This window comes from Acanthisitta chloris, unplaced genomic scaffold, assembly GCF_000695815.1.
Source record: "Acanthisitta chloris isolate BGI_N310 unplaced genomic scaffold, ASM69581v1 scaffold2289, whole genome shotgun sequence".
Classification (NCBI taxonomy): domain Eukaryota; kingdom Metazoa; phylum Chordata; class Aves; order Passeriformes; family Acanthisittidae; genus Acanthisitta; species Acanthisitta chloris.
Genome location: NW_008692974.1, coordinates 20,220 through 43,048, shown reverse-complemented (window position 1 = coordinate 43,048; position 22,829 = coordinate 20,220). Strand labels below are relative to the sequence as shown.

The 22,829-nt window shown below is 47.0% G+C and overlaps 1 protein-coding gene across 1 annotated transcript in view; it reads left to right on the top strand.

Moving 5' to 3' along the window:
• LOC103810000 (rho GTPase-activating protein 32-like) overlaps positions 1-21,408 on the top strand; it is a gene marked incomplete at both ends in the record, with an annotated part of 30,822 nt that extends 9,414 nt beyond the window's left edge. The window contains 5 exon segments of the mRNA XM_009082876.1: positions 12,712-12,803; positions 15,181-15,265; positions 20,387-20,456; positions 21,287-21,316; positions 21,319-21,408. Of these exon segments, the coding sequence (XP_009081124.1) occupies positions 12,712-12,803; positions 15,181-15,265; positions 20,387-20,456; positions 21,287-21,316; positions 21,319-21,408 (367 nt within the window).
• Between the last annotated feature and the right edge of the window lie 1,421 nt (positions 21,409-22,829).

The window sequence follows — 22,829 nt, the reverse complement described above, 5'->3', positions numbered from 1 at the left end:
CTGTCACGACCCTCCTCCTCTTCCCCTCCCACCCTATTCCACAGCTGATCTCTTTCCACACGGTTTGTTGTCGTAATACAAGAAATGCCACGTTTGTTGGAAATTATTTGGGAGCTAAAACTTACAATTTCTTCATCTGTCAATCACTTTTCCCTAGTCCCAGTGGCTTAAAAATAGGATGGAACATCTGGGAAAGGGAAGGAGTCTCTCATTTATAAGTTCTAGTTTGGGTTGGGGTTTGTTTTAATCACTGCTTCTTAGTTGCCATAACACAGCAAAAGAGTGGAAAAGTTTTTGAAGGGTTATCCATAGTTTGCTCATCCATCCCCTCCCATTCCCCAGTTAACCCCAAGAGACAAACATGTCAGAGTTTGCCTTACTGAAGGTTGTAGGCACTAATTTCCTTGCCATGATTCAGCTTTCTTAATTATAAGGTGGTGAATTATTCCCTGAAGATGTTGGTAATCTTTAGCCTTAGATCATTCCATGCAGCTCTGCCTTGCTGCACTGGTCACTGCTGGGTCAGGGTAGGTCTGTGTGATGGTTTGGGTGTTTGATCACATCCCCTGATTGTACAGATGATTCACAGAGTGGGTTGGGCTGGAAAGGACCTTGAAGTTCATCTTGTCCCACCCCCTGCATGGGCAGGGACACCTTCCACCAGCTTGGGTTGCTCCAAGCCTTGTCCAACCTGGCCTGGAGCATTTCCAGGGATGGAGCAGTCACAGTCTCTCTGGGCAACCTGTGCTTCATCACCAGCACAACTTCCAATGGCAAACCCCAGTGTTTCTGCACTGATAGTCTTAGCACTTCATCTTGGCTTTAGGGTAGGTCCATGACCCTTTGTGGTGGATGCTTTAGGGGCTTAGTTACAAGTGCTTTTTCCATCAAGTAAGGCTGTAGTTGGTTTCTCACCCTGGAAGGTTTGTCCTGTGTAGTTTATTTTCTCAGCTAGCTCAGGATCCATGGGATTGTGTCTGCAGCCTGATGGTGTGAGGGTGTGGGAACTTTATGAGCTGTTGGTTTGCAGTTTGTGATGAGAATCACTGCTGTTGGCTATAACATCACATCCATTGACCCTGTGCTATCCAGGTGGGGCTGGATATAGTCTTTGGTCCCTGTTGCAGAAATCTGCTTAGAAAAGTTTCTGCCTGGTTATTCCTTCCCTATTCCCATACCCGGAGGCCTCTCTCAGGACAGCTAGAGTGGGGGAGTTCTTGGGATGAAGAGCTGGGAGGTGAATCACTGAGCTAACCTCATTTAAAAGTAATTCCCCAAAGGAAGTTCAGCTTTCCTCTTTCTTTTTGAATCTGGATGGTTTCAGGGACTTGTGCTGTAGCCACTAACCCAGTTGCAGCTGCATGGAGAGGAGGTAGGAGTGAGTAGCCTGGGGGTGAAGGATTGGGGTGGGAGTTGAGAAAATTGGCTTTCCCTCTTCCATCCAGGCTGGCATGAAGCTGTGCCCTCAGGCCAGCAGTGCTCTTGGTGAGCCTCTGTGTCAGGGAGTGTGAAAGAGGTTTTAGGGTCTGTGTGTTCTTGATTTGCTTTGTGACTTGTACTGCAAGCAAATATTCTCAGCCTGAAAACAACTCAAGCTGCTCTGTGGTGTGGATGCAGAATTCAAAGTTTGACCTGTTGATTGTTGCTTTGTGGCACAGCATTTTCCCCATGTTGGTCAGTGCCTACCTGAGTGCTCTTGGTTAGGAATGAAGAGTCTGGTGTGTCACAGTGCACAGCTGTGAGAGAATGACTTCTTCATTTGTTTGGGGCTTTTTTCTCTGTGCATGTAGGTTTATTTTTATGCCTCGGTCTGGTTTTTTCCCTCCCATAAACATTGACCTTTAGGGGAAAAAATAATCCCTCATTTTTAGCTGCTAATTTTATGAATGAAAGAAGCCATCCTTAGAGAATGAAGGTTCTCACCATCAGTTTCTGCAGAGTTCATGTTCTTGGGGATGTGAGGAATAGGTATCATAGAATCCCAGAATGGTTTGTGTTGGAAGGATGTTATAGATCAAGTTCTACCCTTTGCCGTGGGCAGGGACACCTTCCACTAGTCCAGGTTGCTCCAAGCCCTGTCCAACATTGAACACTCCCAGGGATGGAGCAGCCACAGCTTCTCTGGACAACGTGTGCCAGTGCCTCAGCACCTCACAGGGAACAATTCCTTCCCAGTATCCCATCTGTCCCTGCCCTCTGGCAGTGGGAAGCCATTCCCTGTGTCCTGTCCCTCCATCCCTTGTCCCAAGTCTCTCTGCAGCTCTTTTGGAGCTCCTTTAGGCACTGGAAGTTATCATTCACCTTCCCAGTTTTCCTGACCAGTTGCATGGAAAGGCCTTTCTGCAGCTCTTGTGGCATGAGGTGTTCTGTTCTGACCTCACCTGAGTCACCTCAGATTTGCCAGTACCTTTCCTTGTGGCAGGAGGGCAGATGTGAGGGATCCTGCCCAGATTCCATGCCCAGCAGCTGAGGCTCTGCCAGATCCCAGTGTGTGGTCATGGGCCAAGCTTTCCCCTAACCCTTGGACAGAGTTAATGACTCTTTTGTTGTGCTGCTCAGAAGTTTATGACCAGCTTATGGTATAGATTGTTCCAAGTCGACACATTCCTCACATTATTGTGCTGTTGTAAGGGTTTGGGCACTGAGTGTATCAGACACCAGTTTTGTGCCTGTGCCATTGCAAACAGCTCTTCTCCCTGAACAGAAAGCTGAGCCTGGGTTGGCTTTGCACACCCAGCTGTAAATGCCTTAGACACTGGGGTGAAATGTCAGGCTGCTCTTTCTTCCACCTTCCCCATTTCTCTTCTCTTGGGCAAAGTCTGAAGTTGCTAAGCCGATTTCTCCCTATAACATAACATCACATTGTTATTTGCATAATCACTGGCTGTGGCCAGGAGACTTAGCAGAGTGGGATTTGCTTGTTTGAGGCTGAATCCATCTCTGTCAGGTTTTGTGTGATGGGAAATTGCTTTCTACCAGAACAACCCAAAGCTCCACTTGCCCTTTTATAAGCAAGCCATGATCCTCTCCTCTCTCTGCAGCCACTCTGCATCACACAGGGGTTGGGATTTGGGGACCTTTTTTTGGTACAGCACCAAGAAAGTGGAATCAAAGCTTTGTGCCCATCGGATGTTGTACTTTGTGGGGCTTTTCTCTCTCTGTATTTGCAGCCTGTGCAGCACAAGGACTCTAACCCTGCCTGCCTTTCCCACGCATATTGCATGTGGGATTTTTGTTCTTAAAGAAAGTACATTCCTGAGCCAGTGAGCTATTGTGTGAGGCTGTGTACTGTACCCTGCAGCTCCTGGGCTTTGGGAATGGTAATCAGCCTGTACTATAGCTGTGTCAGATCCAAACTTAAAGCTGTCAGGGAGTTATCATGCTAATGCTCCCTCAGCAGTCAACCATTCACTTGGGCTCGGGGCATCACTTTGAGGCTCTAAACCAAGTCATTCTATGAAAGAAAAACCAAGTGTGGGACTGTTTTACACCTTTGGTGCGTTGGGTTGATGAGCAGAAGAGCAGTGCAAGGCTGTGTGTCTCTTTAAGCCTCGCTGGGGAAGTCTTGTCATGACCTAAAATCAACCTCCTGTGCAGAGGTGAGTTTTGGTCACAGTGACAGTAGCACTGTCAGAGCAGGTCCTCACAGCTGCCAAGCTGCTGACTCCATGCCTTGGATTCCACTTGAGTTGTTTTACGTGTGAGCTGGAGATGGTTTTACCCGCAGAGCTGTGAGCTGCAGAAGTTTCTTTGAAAACACAGTAGATGAAGAGTTAAGAATTTATTCTTTGTTCATTCCAAACTGATCCTTTAAGTTATGGTAAATGGATGCCTTGGACCAGCTCCTCTGTGATGCTAAGTCTCAGGAATGAGAGGTTTCCCTTAATTTGCCAGCTCATGGCAATGCTTTAAAGATTTTTTTTGTTGTATTTTTTTCTTATTTTTCCCCCCTTTGGAGGGGAGAAGCTGGAGCAGAGAAAGCACATCCTGTGTGGTCCTTTGAAAGGGAAGAATTCCCTGCTAACCATGCCATGCAATAAGGACTGGCTAGAACAATTCAGCATTGACAGGGAACGTGGAAAATGGAATTACAAATTCTAAACTCATAAAATGATCCATGTTCAAGTGTCTGTTTTACTGAGCACAGATTTCTTAGACTTGGCATTAACAATGTGCATTGCTAGTGCTTAGTTTCCTTACTGAGTTTCCTTCACAGGAAGCACTTGGCATGTTTTTTTTCCCCCCTGCCTTTCCTCTATCCTAATTCTCAGTTGCCATGAGATTTTAATTACAAATTCTAAACTCATAAAATGATCCATGTTCAAGTGTCTGTTTTACTGAGCACAGATTTCTTAGACTTGGCATTAACAATGTGCATTGCTAGTGCTTAGTTTCCTTACTGAGTTTCCTTCACAGGAAGCACTTGGCATGTTTTTTTTCCCCCCTGCCTTTCCTCTATCCTAATTCTCAGTTGCCATGAGATTTTAATCTCTGGCTTGGCTGGGTTAGTGTTTCCCTACCTTCCACAGTCATCAAACTGAGAGCTAAATAAAAAAGTCAGTCCTGCCTCTAATGACTTGAGCCATCCTAGCATTGAGCTCTGCACACAGAACAGCCAGAGAGGAGGTTTCTTTTATCTTTGCATCAGGGATCAAGATATTTGCACTGGGTAAGGAGCTAAGTGATGGTTTTAGTTTAAAAAAGGTAGAATTTTTTAAAGTTTCCATGGTTTCTCACTCTGAAAACCATCTTTGTGGCTTTCTGGGGGCTCTCAAAGCTGGTTCTCTGCAGGCTTGGGGTGCTGGAATCAGACTGTGCTGGATCTGGGCACTCTCCAAGGTGAAGTTTTGCTGAAGCCTTGCTCTGTTCAGAGTGGGAGTGTGTCCAGCCCCTGCAAACCCAGCGGGAACAGCCTCGTGGGGATGGGAGCAGAGCTGGTCCTTGGTGTGCAGCTCCACAGGCTCTGGAGTGATTGGTGTGCCCGTGCTGCTCTCTGCTGCTCACAGCACGAACAGCACACACAGCTCCTGAGCTGACAGTCACACAGCCCCGCGCTGCTTTGGGTTGCAAAGGACTTTAAGGACCATGTTGTTCCGCCCAGTGGCACCTTCCACCAGCCCAGGTTGCTCCAAGCCCCATCCAACCTGGCCTGGATCACTCTCAGGGTTGGAGCAGACACAGCTGCTCTGGGCAACCTGTGCCAGTGTCTCAGCACCTTACAGGGAGGAATTTCCTCCTAGGATCCAGTCTAACCTTGCCCACTGGCAGTTTAAAACTTTTGTCCCTTGTGTTGTCACTGTCTTTCCTCTCCCTCCTTTCTCTAAGGCCCTTTTAGGCACTGGAAGGGTCTCTGAGGTCTCCATGAAACCTTCTCCTCTGAACCCCCTCAGCTCTCTCAGCCTGTCAGTTTTGAATTTTGCATTTTTCACTTCCTAAGTCTTTTTTTCCACCTCATTTGTGGACATTTTTTCATTCTCTCCATAAGATCATCTTGTTCCACCCCCTGCCATGAACAGTGACACTTTCCACCAGCCCAGTTTGTTCCAAACCTCATCCAACCTGGCCTGGAACACTCCCAGGGATGGAGCAGCCACAGCTTCTCTGGGCAAGTCAGAAATGCAGCATTGGAGTGGGATATTTAATTCTACTTCTTACTTCTTTGGTAAAGCTGATGAAATATATGAGCAGATATTTTTGTTTGAGATTACATTGTCAGACTTGAGTGCCTAAACGAGTGCAGTTGCCTCTTCCTTTTAAATGTGTCCAAATATCTTAAGCAGCTCTGGAAGATGTAGCTCTGATGTGTTGAGGTGACACACACATCCTGGATGAAAATACTTAGGAACTTCATTTGCATCCAGTAAATGACTCCATGGAAAGTGTAACATGAAGAACTTGGCAAATACTTGTATTTTGATCATATTGCTCTGTACCTCTGACATTTTGGGGTGAATGTTGTGCCTTCATCCACTTCTGCTGTTCAAAACAGTGACCCAGCTATAGCCTTGATGTGCTCAGTACATCTTCATCCTTTTAGGGATAAATGCTGCAGAACTGGGACCTTTCCCTGGGAGTTATTAGTAGTAGCTTGGACTCGGTGAGTTCCAGTTCAGTAAAGCATTTTGCCTTTCCTTCCTTGATTTATTTATTGTGAAGAACTAACATAGTTGTTCCAACACCTGAAGTAAGAGCAGAGAGAGCTTTCTCTCCCTGCAGCATGTTTGGAGCTGAGATGGACCAGATTTCTTGCTGCATTGTGCCTCAGGTGAACTCCTGAGCAGTTAGTGGTGAGCACAGGATGGTGCTAATGGAGCCAACAGCTTCCACCTTGCAGTGATCAGGGAGTTTTGTAGGACACTTTCTTTTCAGCTCTGCAAAATGAGCTCTGCAAAGAAGGTGATGCTGAGCCAGCTCTGTGCAGGGAGGTGGTACCCAAGATTTGGGGTAGCTGTTGATATCCTTGTGCATGAACACCCACTTGAGGCATCGAACTGGGCTCTTTACTCATCCTCCTGCTAAGTGAAGTGGTTGCTGCTCACCAGAGTAACAACTTCTACTGAAACAACACTTCTCTTTCCTGCTGTTCTCCTGTGAAGAAGTAAAACAACAAAGCTTTGAGTGTTTTGAGGGCTCTGGAGGGGTTTAGTGATGGTTTGTTTTTTTAATTTGCTCTTTATTTTTTCCCTCCAAGAAAATGGAAGGGAAATGAAGATGATGTAAAGGACAGACTGTCATGGAAACCAGGCAGCATTTGCAATCAGCTCTGCTGTTTTTAGAAACAAGGCCATGTGCTGCAAGAATCCAGAGCAATCTGTCCCTCCCAACTGGTTTTGGTGAGAGACTGACAGTAGGAAGATGCATAAACGTTAGTGCCTGTCTAATAGTTACTCTTGCTGCCTGTTGACCTGGGATTCAATTGCTGCCTTCAGAAATCCCACCTGGATTGTCACCTGGGCACATGGTGACCTGCTGAGTCTTGTGTCATATCAAGACCTTGGGTTGGATGGGGCTTGGAGCAACCTTGGGCTAGTGGAGGTGGAACTGGATGAGCTTTCAGGTCCTTCCAATCCAACCATTCTGTGATTCTATGATTCAATAATCTGTTCCTATACATGGCACCTCCTCATGAGTATTCCTGTAGCATTGTGGCAAACCAGTTTGCCAGTTACTGGTGGGATTCCATGGTTTCTTGTCCATCCCAAGTCTGTGGCAGCAGGAGGAGAGCTGTGGGGTCTGCATTGGGTTGATACTCTTTCCTATCAAGGCTACCAAGGTGGAAACCTCACCCCATCATGTTCACTGGGCTGTTGTGTTCGATGTTACACGTATTCTCAGGTTGTGTTAGGTTTGTGGATGTGAGGGAGACAGCTTGACATGTTTCCTGATAAATGCAAGGAGACTTTTAAGGAGAAAATCCTTTCATATTATGCAGCAGAATCGCTAGGTATAAATTATTTATGACGAAGGTTTTGTGTGCTAGAGGAGCACAAAGCTGAAGTTTTCCAAATCATGGCTATAAATAAAAAGACCAGAAGTTGCAAATGCTTAAAGCTAAACAGCCTCATTTGTGAGAGCTCTTGGATTCCCAGGGAGTTTGGCAGCAACACTTGAACATGCCCAGAGAAGGGAATGGAGCAGGGAAGGGGCTGGAGCAGCAGGAGGGGCTGAGGGAGCTGTGGGGGCTCAGCCTGGAGAAAAGGAGGCTCAGGAAGTCCTTCTGCTCTCTACAACTCCCTGACAGGAGGTGCAGCAGGTGGAGTTAGGCTCTGCTCCCAGGGAACAAGGGGCAGGACAAGGAGACAACCTCAAGCTGTGCCCAGGAAGGTTTAGATTAGATATTAGGGAAAATCCCTTCACAGAAAGAGCTGTCAAGCATTGGAACAGACTGCCCAGGGCAGAGGTGGAGTCACCATCCCTCAAGTGTTCACAAAATAGGTGGATGTGGCACTGGAGGATGTGGTGTAGTGGTGAACTTGGTGGTGGTTGATGGTTGGACGTGAGGATGTGGTTTAATGGTGACCGTGGTGGTAGTGCTGGTTGGTGGTTGGACTTGATGATCTTAGAGGTCATTTCCAACCTTAATGATTCTGTGATTCCATGCTCCACTGAGGGATGGCACAGACAGATGTGTTCTCCCAAAATGGCATAGAGCTGTAGAGTTTTAGTGAGATCCCTTTGCCTCCCAATCCCTGTGGGTATGTGTGATAAAATACTGAGGCTCTCAGCTACTGTCCCAACTGCTCCTAATGACATGTAGTCTTCAGGGAGCTTTTGGCAGGACAGTTTCTTAGTTCAGGGTTGGCTGGTGAAGTGGTGTCACTCCAAAGCCTTCCCTGGCGAGGTGAGAGGACTGAGGGTGCTGCTAAATCAGTTGGCTGAGCTCTGGGTCAAGCTCTGATTTGTTTCCCAAGCTGTGGACCAGAGCAGATTGCTGCAGCAGTGACATTCAGCTGTGGCAATGGGACAGAACAATTAGCATAAACAGATTTGCTCTGCAATTACCAGGTTCTCCCAGCACAGTGATGCAGAGAGAACAGGGGGGTGAGAAGCCACTGCTGCTGCCAGGTAGCTAATTTTCAGATGTAAATAATCCAACTGTTTCAAAATGCTTTTGATAATGGAATTACCATGGCACAGAGCACAAAAGATGACAAATCTCATTTGGGAGGGTTTTGTTTGTGCTCTGAGAGGAGACTAACCTAGGGTGACATAGTGCATGGCAAGTTTTGGATCAAAACAGGTGTGTACTAATGGTGAATAAAGTGGTTTATGTAGTTGTCTGTCTTTGGTTTAGATGGAAAGAAGTTGTGGTTATTTATGGTTATTTTAGGTTATGTGGCTATTTAGGTCTAATATGGTTGTTAAATTGCAGTAAGTTTCTTTTGTGCTTATCTATCTTCTCACCAAGTTCTTTCTGGTGTTAATACCTCATACTGAAGATTTTAGCTTGCACAGGTTCAGTGTTTTACCCTCACCAAGTTCTTTCTGGTGTTAGCACCTCATACTGAAGATTTTTAACTTGCACAGATTGTGCTTTACCCTCACCAAGTTCTCTCTGATGTTAGTACCTCATACTGAGCTTTTAGCTTGCTCAGATTCAGTGTTTTACCCTCTCCAAGCTCTTTCTGGTGTTAGTACCTCATACTGAAGATTTTGGCTTGCCCACATTCAGTGTTTTACCCTCACCAAGTTCTCTCTGGTGTTAGTACCTCATACTGAGCTTTTAGCTTGCCCAGATTCAGTGTTTTACCCTTTTCCCTCAACTGTGAGAGCTGGAGAGATTGTTCTGCAGCAGTGTCCAAGGAGCTCAGATCTATCTGGAACAACCACCAAAGTTACTTCTGGTATTGCATCTCATTGTAGTCCAGTTAAATGGACACAGCCTGCTGGAACTGGGAGAGGCAGAGACCTCCTTCCAGCACCATTTGGTCATAACTCAGCTGGGAAGGAGAGGATAATACAAGTTTGATTCTGGCATTTGAGGCTCCTGGAGGTGTGAGTTTTGCCTACGCTGCTTTGAGTCAGCTCCAGGATAGTCTGTGCCCACTGCTCAAACTGGCTTGAAGCCCACGTTTGCTGTCAGATTGTTTATCCATTTTTGTATCCCACCAGCTCCTACTGCTGATGGTGAGGAAAAATTCTCGTTCTTCCTACAGAAATTCTGTTCCTTACAAAATGAATCACAGAGTCAGTGAGTTTGGAAGGGACCACAGTGGGGCATCTGGTCCCACCTCTCTGCTCCAGCAGGGCCAGCCCAGAGCACATGGCTCAGGGTTGTGGTCAGATAGGTCTGGAATATCTCCAGTGAGGGAGAATCCACAACCTCTCTGGGCAATCTGTTCAGTGCTCAGTGACTGCACAGGGAAAAAGTTCTTCCTTGTATTCAGGTAGAACTTCCTGGGCATCAGTTTCTGCTGTTACCTCTTGTGTTTTATTGGTTTCCACCCCTGGGAAGAGTCTGATCCATCATCTTAGCACTTTCCCTTCATGTACTTGTATACATTGCTGAGGTCCTTCTCAGTCATCTCAAGGCTGAACAGCTCCAACTCCCTCAGCCTTTCCTCATCAGTGAGCTGCTCCAGACCCTTAAGCAGCACATCCAGCTTTGCCTTAAAGCAGCTTACAGGAATGGCACATGTATTCCAGTAATTAGTTGTTTTCTTAGGTAAAAGCCCTGTAAGGTTTATTAAATTGGTGATCCTCTTAATGTTGGAATTCACAATGAGGCTCCCAAGTGTCTCATTACATCCTGAAGTGATTGTGTGCTCAGGAAGAGTCAGTCAGCACAGAACAGGTTTATTTAAGGGAATAAATGTTGTCCTTGTTTTCCTTTGGTGAGTGTGTTGTGTACAGCTGTGGGACAGCAGGGTCAGAGCATCACTTAGGAGAGTGCAGGACTTGGCCTCACATTTATTCACTGATGTTGAGAGGATGGAGTTGACTGAGAGTAGCTTTTCCAAGGGCAGTGCTGGAAATAGCAGGAATTGGTCTGGGTGCAGAGAATGGGATCACTCAAGTGCTGTATCAGGGCCTGGAGGGACAGGACAAGGGGGAATGGCTTTACACTGTCAGAGGGGACAGGGTTAGGTTAAATATTGGGAAGGAATTTTTCCCTGTGAGGTGCTGAGGCACTGGCACAGGTTGCCCAGAGAAGCTGTGGCTGCCCCAGCCCTGGAGGTGTTCCAGGCCAGGTTGGATGGACTTGGAGTGACCAACATGTCCCTGCCCATGGGAGGGAGTTGGAAGGAGCCAATCTTTAAGGTCCCTTCCAGCCCAAAGCACTCTGTGATTCCATGATTCCAATCCAGTTGGCTGAAGCAGGTGAACTGGACAGTGTACCCTCAGGTTAGAGTGTGTGGCTGTAACCACACACCTCTGTGTGTCTGGAGTTGAACAGGATTATTCACCCCCTCCAGCACTGTTGGTTGATGAATACAGGCAGGGGAATGGTTTTGACTTCCTGCAGCTCTTGGTGAGGTGATGAAGCACAGGTAAATTTGACCCTTGTTGAGCTAAAACAAGAGCTGAGTCTTTGAGTCCCTTGTGATGGAGAATCCAACCCCAGCAGGGCTCAGGGCTTAGGAAATGCAGCTGGAGGGAGGAGAGGATGGGACAGAACAAAGGAGAGAGAGGTTGGAGTTCTGCCCTCACTGAAGTAAATGCATTTAGAGATTAAGGAATTTTAATATGTTCATCACTTAAACCAATAGCTTCAAACATCTATTTTAGAAGTTCACCTCCCACATACAGGCAGCTCTGTCATTAACTTGGTTTGCACTGTAGGAGCTCTGCAGCTTCTTCCAGGGCTCCTGCCTGAGTCTGAGTGCAGAGAGGTCTGGAAAACCAGGTTATAACAAGGAGCCACAGAATCACAGAATCTTCAGGTTTGGAAGGGATCTTATAACAAGGAGCCACAGAATCACAGAACCTTCAGGGTTGGAAGGGACACACAAGGATCATTCAGTCCAACTCCTGGCCCTGCACAGGACATCCCCAAGAATCACACTATGTGCCTGAGAGCATTGGCCAAAGTGTCCAAGCATGGAGTTTGGGAATGTCTGTTCAATTCCCACCTCTGAAAATATAACAAGGAGCCACAGAATCACAGAACCTTCAGGGTTGGAAGGGACACACAAGGATCATTCAGTCCAACTCCTGGCCCTGCACAGGACATCCCCAAGAATCACACTATGTGCCTGAGAGCATTGGCCAAAGTGTCCAAGCATGGAGTTTGGGAATGTCTGTTCAATTCCCACCTCTGAAAATCTCAACCCAGAAGATGCAGCTGGAGGGAGGAGAGGATGGGACAGAACAAAGGAGAGAGAGGTTGGAGTTCTGCTCTCACTGAAGTAAATGCATTTAGAGATTAAGGAATTTTAATATGTTCATCACTTAAACCAATAGCTTCAAACATCTATTTTAGAAGTTCACCTCCCACATACAGGCAGCTCTGTCATTAACTTGGTTTGCACTGTAGGAGCTCTGCAGCTTCTTCCAGGGCTCCTGCCTGAGTCTGAGTGCAGAGAGGTCTGGAAAACCAGGTTATAACAAGGAGCCACAGAATCACAGAACCTTCAGGGTTGGAAGGGACACACAAGGATCATTCAGTCCAACTCCTGGCCCTGCACAGGACATCCCCAAGAATCACACTATGTGCCTGAGAGCATTGGCCAAAGTGTCCAAGCATGGAGTTTGGGAATGTCTGTTCAATTCCCACCTCTGAAAATCTCTTTAGAACCCAGAAGCAGCACTGAATGAAATCTTGAATCTTGGTTATTGCTATGAGTTAACAAAGCTCTGCAGCACAGGTCAGGGAGAGATAATCACATCCAAGATCCTCATCCTGAGCATCAGTTTCGGTCCTGAGGGTCAGATCCAATCCCGAGGTCAGAGTATGGAGTTTGGGAATATCTGTTCAACTCCCACCTCTGACATCTTCCTCTTTAGAACCCAGAAGCAGCACTGAATTCAATCTTGGATCTCAGTTATTACTAAGAGTTAACCAAGCTCTGCAGCACAGGTCAGGGAGTGATAATCACATCCAAGATCCTAATCCCGAGCATCACTTTTCCCTGTTAAAAGGCAGAGAAGCACAACTTTAGCACATTTATTTCAGCTGCTTTGCCCTTGCCTGGGAGAGCAGAGAGGCTCAGCAGGCCCAGAGCTCCCAGTCCCAGTTTAACCTGTTGCTCTCTCCCCTCTCTCCTGCAGGCCAGAGGAGCAGATATCCCGGACATCCCAGGGGAGCTGCCGCTCCGCACCTGCGGCAGCACCGCCAGCATGAAGGTCAAGAACGTCAAAAAGTAAGAGCAAACTTCTCTGATTTCCCTGTCCTTGCTGGGCTCCTGGTTGGGATATCCTGGGGTTTAGCCATTGGGCTGCAATCTGGGACACTCAGCATCAATCTTTGGTAGAGTCTTCATCAGAGCAACCAAAATCCATGAGGACTAAAGCAAGTTGTAGTTAATCTAGTCTAAAATTGGGATGTGAGGGGGTTGGTGGCTCTCCCACCTGTTTCTGGCTGCAGAACAGAGCTGGGTAGAGTTTTGAACCTCACTGTTACAGTATATCTAATTTTTTTTTTGTGATTTCTTCTTGAAGCTGGTTAATTAAAAAGAAACTACAAAAGAACATACAGAGAGAGAAGCTAAAGATGTATAGATGAGATAATTTTCCTTGTCTCCCTATGCTCTGGAAAGCTAAACCAGGACAAGTGGGTGGCCTAGATAGATTTTTTTTTTTTGAAATTTTTTTTCCTCTTTCCTTTTGCATTCTGCCCTGTATATCTTGGTTGGAATGGATTTTTCAGTTTTTTCCTTTTAAGGGATATTTTTTCTCCTCTGATCTCCAAGATTTTTTTTTTCCCTTTGGGCTTCTGCTATATTTCTGCCTCTGAGTATCTCCCAGAGGCTGTAACTCAAGTGATTCTGCTTGCAGCTAAGGTTTCAAACCTCTGACCTGCAATGGGGATCAAAAGGAATCAATATTGCTCTGCTCAGAATGCTGATTTGAGGAGCACAACTCCTCAATATCGACCCCTCTGTGCCTTCAGCTCACCTCTCAGTGGTGCTCTGACGCTGTGAAATGGCTCTTTGTTCGAGTGCTGAGCAGCCAGATGCTGCATCTCACTTCCCACTTGGATTCCCGTGGGAAGAGAGAGCTAGATAATGACAATCTCATTGGCTCAGCACCAGAAATATCTATAGGAGTCTATGATAGCTCCAGCAGAAGCAAGAGCATGTTGCAGAGCCAGAGGGATCTCCCTGTCAGCCACCAGTGTAACTGGAGACACTTGGGGATAATTATGCCTGACTTTGGACTTTGAGAAAAGGCCAAGGATAAATAGCATTTGTTCTGCACCCTCAGATACATCCCCCCGGGACTGATGGGCTGTGATGCCTTTCACAGGTAAAGTTGTGCTTTGCTCGGTGTCTCGTGTAGGTGTTGGTGTGCACTGCAGGCTGTGTCATGGAGCTGCTTGTCCCCCTGCCCAGGGCTGTGCTGCTGGAATGCCACATGGATCTGGAGTGGTGCACTGGGCTGTGGTGTTTGTGGAATTCCACACGGTTCTCTAGGGATGCAATGGCTGTTGGTGTTGCTGGAATTCCACACACCTGTGTAGGGATGCAGTGGCTGTTGGTGTTTGGATCTGTAGGGATGTACTGGGCTGTGGTCCTGCTGGAATTCCATGTGGGTGTGTAGGGATGCAATGGGCTGTGGTCCTGCTGGAATTCCATGTGGATGTGTAAGGATGCAATGGGCTCTGGTCCTGCTGGAATTCCACGTGGATCTGTATGGTTGCAATGGGTTGTGGTGGTACTGAAATTCCATGCACTTCTGTATGAATGCTATGGGCTGTGGTGGAGCTGGAATTCCACATGGATCCATAGGGATACAGTGGATCTTGATGTTGCTGGAGCTCCACACACCTGTGTATGGATGCAATGGGCTGTGGTGGTGCTGTTGGAATTCCACATGGATCCATAGGGATACAGTGGATCTTGATGTTGCTGGAGCTCCACACACCTGTGTATGGATGCAATGGGCTGTGGTGGTGCTGTTGGAATTCCACATGGATCCATAGGGATGCAATGGCTGTTGGTGTTGCTGGAATTGCACACACTTGTGTATGGATGCAATGGGCTGTGGTGGTGCTGGAATTCCACATGGATCTTTAGGGATGCACCAGGCTCTGGTGCTGTTGGAATTCCGGCTGCGCTGCAATGGGCTGTGGTGGTGCTGCTGGAATTCCACATGCTTCTCTAGGGATGCAATGACAAAGCCACTTGGCACTTGAGTTTTCCTTCCTCACTTGGTTCCTTCCCCCACTGTTTCGGTGCATCACGTCAGCAAATCCCTGTGTTCCCTTGGCTTTGGGCTGAGCAAGTTGTTGTTCCTTGACATCAGTGACTGTGTTCTGTAAGAGCTGAGTGGTGGTGCTGCTGGAATTCCACATGCTTCTCTAGGGATGCAATGACAAAGCCACTTGGCACTTGAGTTTTCCTTCCTCACTTGGTTCCTTCCCCCACTGTTTCGGTGCATCACGTCAGCAAATCCCTGTGTTCCCTTGGCTTTGGGCTGAGCAAGTTGTTGTTCCTTGACATCAGTGACTGTGTTCTGTAAGAGCTGAGTGCTCAGTGCTGTGCATCCATCTCATGCTGTGCTCTTGGTGTGCTCCAGGTTATCCTTCACAAAGGGACACTTCCCGAAGATGGCTGAATGTGCACATTTCCACTATGAGAACGTGGACTTTGGCAACATCCAGGTGAGGCTCAGATTTCTTCTCTATACAAACCATCCTTGTGTTTGGCTGCCAACTGACCTGCTGGGGAGGTTTGCAGGGACCTCCACCGAGGTTTGTTGCAAAATGATTAGTGATAAGAGGTTAAAGCAATAGAGTCTTTGCTTGGAATTGCTTCCATGTGCTGGGCCACCCCTTGGAGCTGGTTATATTTCCCCTGGATTGGGCTGATGTCATTGTTTTAAGACTGCACCAAACATTCAGTCATCTGTAATCACTGCATGTGTATTTTTAGTGTGTGTGTGTCATTAAACAATGGTGTGAATGGGTTTATGTAAACAGAAATCAATCAGATTTATCCCTTCTCTTAGCTCTGCATTGTCATCAAAACACAACAAAAGTGCTAAGTCAGCCCGAGCTGCACTTGTGGAAGTGTGCAGGCTCTGCTCCTGTGTGATCCATCCATCAGGGAGGGCTGAGAGCCCCAGGAGTCACTCACTGCTGCTTTCTCACCAACAGGGCACGTTTTGTTCTGCACTTAGAGGAGCAGAAATGCCTCAAGCATCTGCCAGCCTCAGAGCCAGAAAGGGGTTACAACCTTTTCATTTGTAAAACATTTCCTGTAATACAGAGTGAATTATTTACAGCCTTTCATGCTTCCCTACTTGACAGTTTTGCAGGCAGAATTATGCAGCTTTTTTTTTTTTTTTTCCTGCCTCTGTAAAATTCCAGCTGAGCAGAAGCTTGAGTCCTGCTCTGGGCTGGTGTCTGCTGTTACTCACACTTTGTGGCTCTGAGTTAGGGCTGTGTGGGCACTGGCAGACACATGTGCACACTGAGCAGAGCAAGTTACACAAGTCCTGGGTATGGAATAGAGGACACCAGTGCAGAGCTCAGCTCCTAACAGCTCTCTGGGATGTGCTGCTGGGCAAACAGGAGCACTTCTCACTGCTGAAAACTGTGTTTATTTCCAGTTTCTCTGTGTAGGAACAGTGTGACTGAGCCATGTCCCTGTTTTTTGTCTCCTGGTAATTTGCTGATTTGACACTGTTAAATTTTCAGTCATTCTGGGGAGAAGTTTTAAGTTGGAGTAGGTGTTGAGCAGGTCTCTGTGTACACACAGGTCTTTTTTGCACCCTGTGATCCTCTTGAGTTTTCCTTTCCATCACTGAGGGATGTTCAGCACAAAGTGGATTTAAATGTGCATTTAAAGGTTCAGCACAATGTGCATTTAAAGGGTTTTGGTGACAAATAGTTCAATTCTTTGTGGGTTTATGCATTTCTTGAACAGTTTCCAGCTTGGCAGTGCATACCTGTAGGGTTGATGTGCTGAGGTTTTTGTGCTTGTGAGAGGGAGAAGTCAAATCAGATAATAAATGCATCCTTCCCATGTTTTCCTGGAGCATGTCCTGGTGGGAAGTCCCCACAAGCAGGAGCTTTCTAGCACTGTGGGGTTTTTGGTATCATTGCTGCACCTGCAGCTTCCCATGTGTGTCCTCAGGCACAACCAGACCAGCAGCTGCAACCAGGGGAAGTCTGTCTGGAAAGCAGTAATTGGGGAGGGATATAGCCCAGGAAGGAAAAGTTGTACTGATTATTGAGCTGTATTATTTTTCTTCTTCATGAAGGGCAGTGCAGGGACAGCACTGACCTCTGCTCTCTGTGACCAGGGATGGGACCCAGGGAATGGCTGGAGCTGTGTCAGGAGAGGTTTAGGTTGGATATCAGGACAAGGCTCTTCCCCCAGAGGTGTTTGGGCACTGAACAGCTCCCCAGGGCAGTGGGCACAGCCCCAAGGCTGACAGAGCTCCAGGAGTGTTTGGCCAATGCTCTCAGGCACAGGGTGGATTGTTGGGGTGTCTGTGCAGGGCAGGGGTTGGACTGATGATCCTTGTGGGTCTCTTCCAACTCTGACTGTTCTGTGATTATTGGTTATCTCATCCCCTGGGCTGTTTTCTCTGTGTCTGTGCTGTGAGGCCATGAGGAGAACAGAGGCTGATGGCAGCATGGGAAGCACTGCCATAAAAGTGTGTCTGTCTGTGTTTGTTGGGGTCAGTTCTCTGTTTCCACCACATCTGTCTCTAAAAAACACTACACACTTAACTATTAGTGTATCTAAAGCAAAACCTGTGCTTCAGTAGGTTTGCTCAGGGAGGTGGTGGAGTCACCAGCCCTGGAGGTGTTTCAGAGGTGTCTGGATGTGGCACTGGAGGATCTGGTTTAGGGTTTAGGGGTTCCAGCAGTGACAGGTTAATGGTTGGACTCAATGAACTTAGAGGTCTCCTCCAACCTTGGTGACTATGACTCAGGCCCTAAGTGCCAGCTCTGTGCCTGTCATCCCTTCCTGTTTCTAAGCAAGATTTCTGATAGATCCCCACAGTGTAATGACTTTTTCTATAGGCAAAAATGCCTCCAGAACAAGAGCTTTGCTCCTGAAACCCAGAAGGAGCATTGCAGCATTTCCTTAGAAGCCCAGAATTACTGGTGAAAGAAATGCAAGCTGTTAATACAACAGCAGCATTAGTTTACAGCTTTAAAAATAGGCTCCCACAGGGCTCATACATTTTAATCAAGCAGCCCTGGTTGGAGGCTCCTTTGTGCTCCCAAGGTAGAGCAGAGAATGGCAGTGGGTTGGAGTGATGGGAAGTGACAGCTTGGCACCTAATAGCAAATTACTGAGCTGCATCTGAGGGCTGGTGGGTGTAAACTGCTCTCAAAATCTATTCACTGTTAAACATTTGCATAGGAGAACTCCAGTATTATCTGACTGTGTCAGGAATTGTGTAATGCTGTCTATTAACAGCCTGGCCAAATTTCAGGTTGTTTTGTAACGTTTCTGTCACTTAGGATGTGGTGTCATGGTGCAAGAGGTATTAATAACTTGGCATTTCACCTCATGAGATCGTTTTAAATTAACTTGCTGAATGGAGAGGGGTTTGTTCTTATCTCAGCACCATGCTAACAGAACTAGGTGTGTTTTGGGGTTTTTTTCTCCTCAGAACTGTTCTGCCTTGCTGCTCCCCACGGCAGTGTGTGCTACCTGTGGCTGCCCAGCAAGGCACGTGTTGCCCTGGCAGGAAATTGCTGGTTTACCAAGCAGAGGGAGTTGATGTCAAAGCTATAGTTACAGGTTAGGCTTCACAGATTGCATCAGTGTCCAAAATTCACTGGTATTTGGATTAAATACCTTAGGTTTATTGCTGCATTGAATTTTTAAGGCTGTGGCATTGATTTTGAATTTATAAGGACAAGCCGAGATCTGCTTAATGAATGTATTTTAATTGACACTGGATGAATCTTTAGAGCTGTGGTCCATCCTCACTGTGGTCTGTGTCCCCCAAGGAGATGCCATGAGGCTACATGGGGTTACCCAACATGGGTTGGGTCAGTGCTGAGCTCCTTCTCCTTAAGCTCTGCTGCCTTTTCACAGTTCTTGGCTAATGTCTCTCTGATGCCTCTGCTGTCTTTAGAACATCCAAATTCAGTTAGTTACCACACAAAGGGGACACTGCTTGCACAGGTATTGCTGGACAGGACCCCTCAGTGTGCAGGTGACACTGCAGTGTGGAGTCCTCAGCATCTCTCCCGGAAGGGCTCACCAGGCATTTACCTTCAGAAATACCTAAATCAACCAAAAGTGACTTCAGATCAGTTCACAGCCAGTTTCTAAGGCAGCTTATGAAACTTAAGCATGATTTCCAGTAGTTGGCAGAGCTTCCTGAGGGGTGTGAGTTGTTCCAGCACCGTGTGGTGACCTGCAGAGAGCTGAACGAGCACGGAAAGGCTTGACGTGCACACACCAACCTCAGCATCTCCTGAGCCTGGTTTGGGGTGAAGTTCAGTGCACAAGTGTGGGCTCAGCCTGGGGTGATGTGGTTGTGTGTTCCAGGGTTCGTTTTGTGAGCTCATTCACGTGTCACCTGAGTGTCTCAGTACAGCAGCTGTGTCACAGTCTGACTGCCCTTGCTGAGCTTTAGGGCTTGTTAATACACAGGGATTGAGCTATTTCAACAAAACCCTCCATGTCATTAATTCATACAGGGCAGAGTGATTCTCCTCCCTTTACATGGTGTGAATTGGTGGTCACAGCCCCAAACCTGACTGAGCTGGAGAAGTTTGGCCAATGCTCACAGGCACAGGGTGGATTGTTGGACTGTCCTGTGCAGGGACAGGAGTTGGATCAGTGGTCCTTGTGGGTCCCTTCCAGCTCAGGTTATTCCATGATTGTATGAAATGTGGTTTTACTTTACTTAGTGCAATGTGCCCTGAATAGAAACAGGAGAACCAGTGATCAGGTATTCTGTAAATCTTTACTTCCTGCCAGAAAGAAAGACTCTGTTCTTCACTTGAAAGAATTAGGAAGTGATCTTTACTTGAGTAGGTTTTAGTAATGCAATATGAAGAGCTAATCAGCTCTACTCTTCCCAGATAATATTCTTCACTCCCTGAAAAACCCATTGCTAAAGCAAGTGCTGTAATCACTTCGCTATCACTTCAGCATCACATCTGACACAGATTCCTCCCTTCACACAGCACAGCCTCTGTCTCTCTGGGCTTGCATTTTCCTATCTGCCTTCTAAAAATAAATCCCTGTGGGAACAGGGTTGGGTTACAGCACATGGAAGATCCTCTCCTTATCTGCCCAGCCTTGGCAGGGGCAGTGCTAGGAGCAGTTATCAGTGGTGAAGGAAGTGTTTGAAGCAGAATCACTTCCGCCTGTGGAGGCATCAGCTGCCAGGAATTCCCGTCAGGACTGTGCTGTGGGAATGCACTTGGGCAGGCTGCAGCCTCCCTGATGGAGCCTTCAGCACCAGCTGAGCTTTCCCCCTGCACCTGGGCTCTCCTGGCCTGTCCTAAGAGGTAGAAGCATTGCAAAGAGCAGTTCAGTCCTCCTGTGCCTGCTGCTGTCAGCAAAGCCTGCTCAGAAGAGATTTTTCATGTCATCTGCTTTGGGTTTGCCTTTTTTCTCTTGTATTTAATATTCCAGGAAAGGGGGTGCAAAGGGGGATGTGCTTGTGGAGGTGTCTCTGTTAATGATACTCTTAATTTCCTGAGATGGGTTGCAAAGGAAACTGAAACAGTAGAGCCTGATCAGATGCCCTTGGCTGCAGTTCACTGGGGTGGGTTATGGTGTTTATACCACAGGTAAAAGCAGTTGTCTGTCAGCTGGAAACAGCAGGGATGGAGGAGTACTCCCTCTCTGTGTCTGTGTGGGGTCAGGCAGCTCAGCTCAAACCTCCTTCCTAAATCAGGGATGTTAACCCAAGCCTCTCACTGCCTGCTCCTCTGTCCCCAGAGCTCTTCTGTGGGCATGGTGCTGCTCAGTGGCCTGGCAGTCATGAGCAGCTACAGGCTGCAATGCCTTCATTTATTCCACTCATTTGTGAAGTGCTTAAGAAGGAAAAAATACTGATTTTTAAAGGCAAAACATGACACAGCAGTTCTCTGCCCTAATCCCTTTTAAAAGGTGGAAGTGCTTAGTCAAAATCACAAAGCTTGGCCTCAGTTTTGGTGGGTATTGGTGCTGTGAGAGGCAATTTTGCTGGATTTTGTTTGTCTTTCCAAATATCTGAATGGCTGTGAGGTGCAGACCCACACTGCATGTGAAGTGTTGCTCCTTTTTAGTCCTGCATCCTTGGATGCTGTTAATCTCTCCCCAAATGACCCTGGACATTTTACAATAGGTTTCCCTTCTTTAGACCAAGTTCTTCCCCTTTCCCCATCTTTTCCATGTGGTTTCTTTCCTATTGCTTTCTGAAGTGGTGGTGAGGATGCTGCAGGGGCTGTTTTAAGGACATAGGTGTATACAAACAACTGTTCAGAGTGTAGGTGGAAGCTGCTTCTATTAACTTAATAATTCCAGCCACAACTCCCAGAAAATTGGCACAACCTCCTGCCAAGACCAACAAATTCTAAAAACATGGAGTCTCTAGGCCAAACTTCTCGGTGCCAAGAAAGTTAGGAACATATTTGAGTAAGTTCACCTCAGATTTTGGATTCTGCTGTTTCCTGGTTTTGCTTCCAACTTGCCGCTTTGCTCCTCAGCAAAGTTCTGCCCTGGAACAAGATCACACCTGTGAAATTCCAGATTGCCTGTTTTTTTTTTTTTTTCCCAGTGAAATGGGAAGAAATCCAGTGTGGGTTTTGTAGTGGAAAGACAACTTCAAGTGTGGGGTTAAACTGATGTGTGTGGAGGTGTGACACTGACCCAGGTTGGTGTTCCTGGGGGGATTTACTGCAAAGTCATTCTCAAAGTGGGTTATACACTTTGCTCTCATTTTCTTCCCCTTAACTGACAATTCTGAAATCAATACTTGATTTTTTTTATAAAGTAAAAGGTAATTTGGCTCTCTTTGCTCAGCCAGATGGTTCTGGAATGGCCTGTCCCAGGGAGGAAAGGTTTTTGTCAGGGTTCATCTCCACTAGTTCTGGCTGCTTCCACCTATGGTCTTTGTTTTATTATATCCGTGGCAGGGTGGGCTAAACCCCCCAAATCATTACAGGCAAATGAGATTGTGCCTGTTGATTCAGCACAGCAGGTGTTCATGCTCTTGTCCTTCTCCTTTTGCCTTTGAATGTTTTTATGAGTTTGTATGGGACAATCCATGTGTCCATGAGGTGTTACAGGAGAACAGACCCATCTGGAGCAGAATGGCAAATCTGGGGTGCTCTGGTTTTGGATATTCCACACTTTGTGTGGTTCTTCTCTGCCTCATTAGTCAGGGGAAGATCACTGCAAATTTAGATAGGCATTTTCCCAAACTTGGGTAGCACAGAATCATGGAATGATTTGGGTTGGAAGGGATCTTAAAGCTCATCTCATCCCACCCCCTGCCATGGGCAGGGACACCTTCCACCAGCCCAGGTTGCTCCAAGCCCCATCCAACCTGGCCTGGAACACTTCAGGGATGGAGCAGCCACAGCTTCTCTGGGTAACCTCAGCAACTTCATTGGGAAGAATTTCTTCCCAGTATCCCATCTATCCCTGGCCTCTGGCAGTGGGAAGCCATTCCCTGTGTCCTGTCCCTCCAAGCCCTTGTCAATACTCTTTCTCCATCTGTCTTAGGCTCCTTCAGGTACTGGAAGGCCACAGTTAGATCACCCCAAAGCTTCTCTCTCCCAGGCTGAACAACCCCAGTTCTCTCAACCTTTGCTGCTAGGAATGGTGCTCCAACCCTCTAATCATCTTGTTACCTCCTGGTTTCACTCCAGCAGGTCCAACAGTCTCCTGTGCTGGAGATCTCCTGTGTGTCCTTCATGTCTTGAGTACTGATGGGCCAAAGTGGTTTTGGGCAGTTCTGGCCATATTGGTTCTTGTTGGAAACCTCCTGCAGGAATCAGCTTATTTTCCCTTCCCTGCATTTAACACTGAAAACACAGCAACTTTTCTGTGGATTTTTGGTGCTTCTTGGTGCACAGAGGCTGTTTGATGGCATGAGTAAATCTTAAAGTGGCTGTAATAAGCTCAGCTGTTAACTTTGGCACTGACCTCCTGCTGTTTGCCTCCCTCATAAATCATCCTTACCAACCTGTCAGAGAAAAGTATTAAAATTGGTTTAATTGGAAACTGGAACAGAGTTGTGTTGGA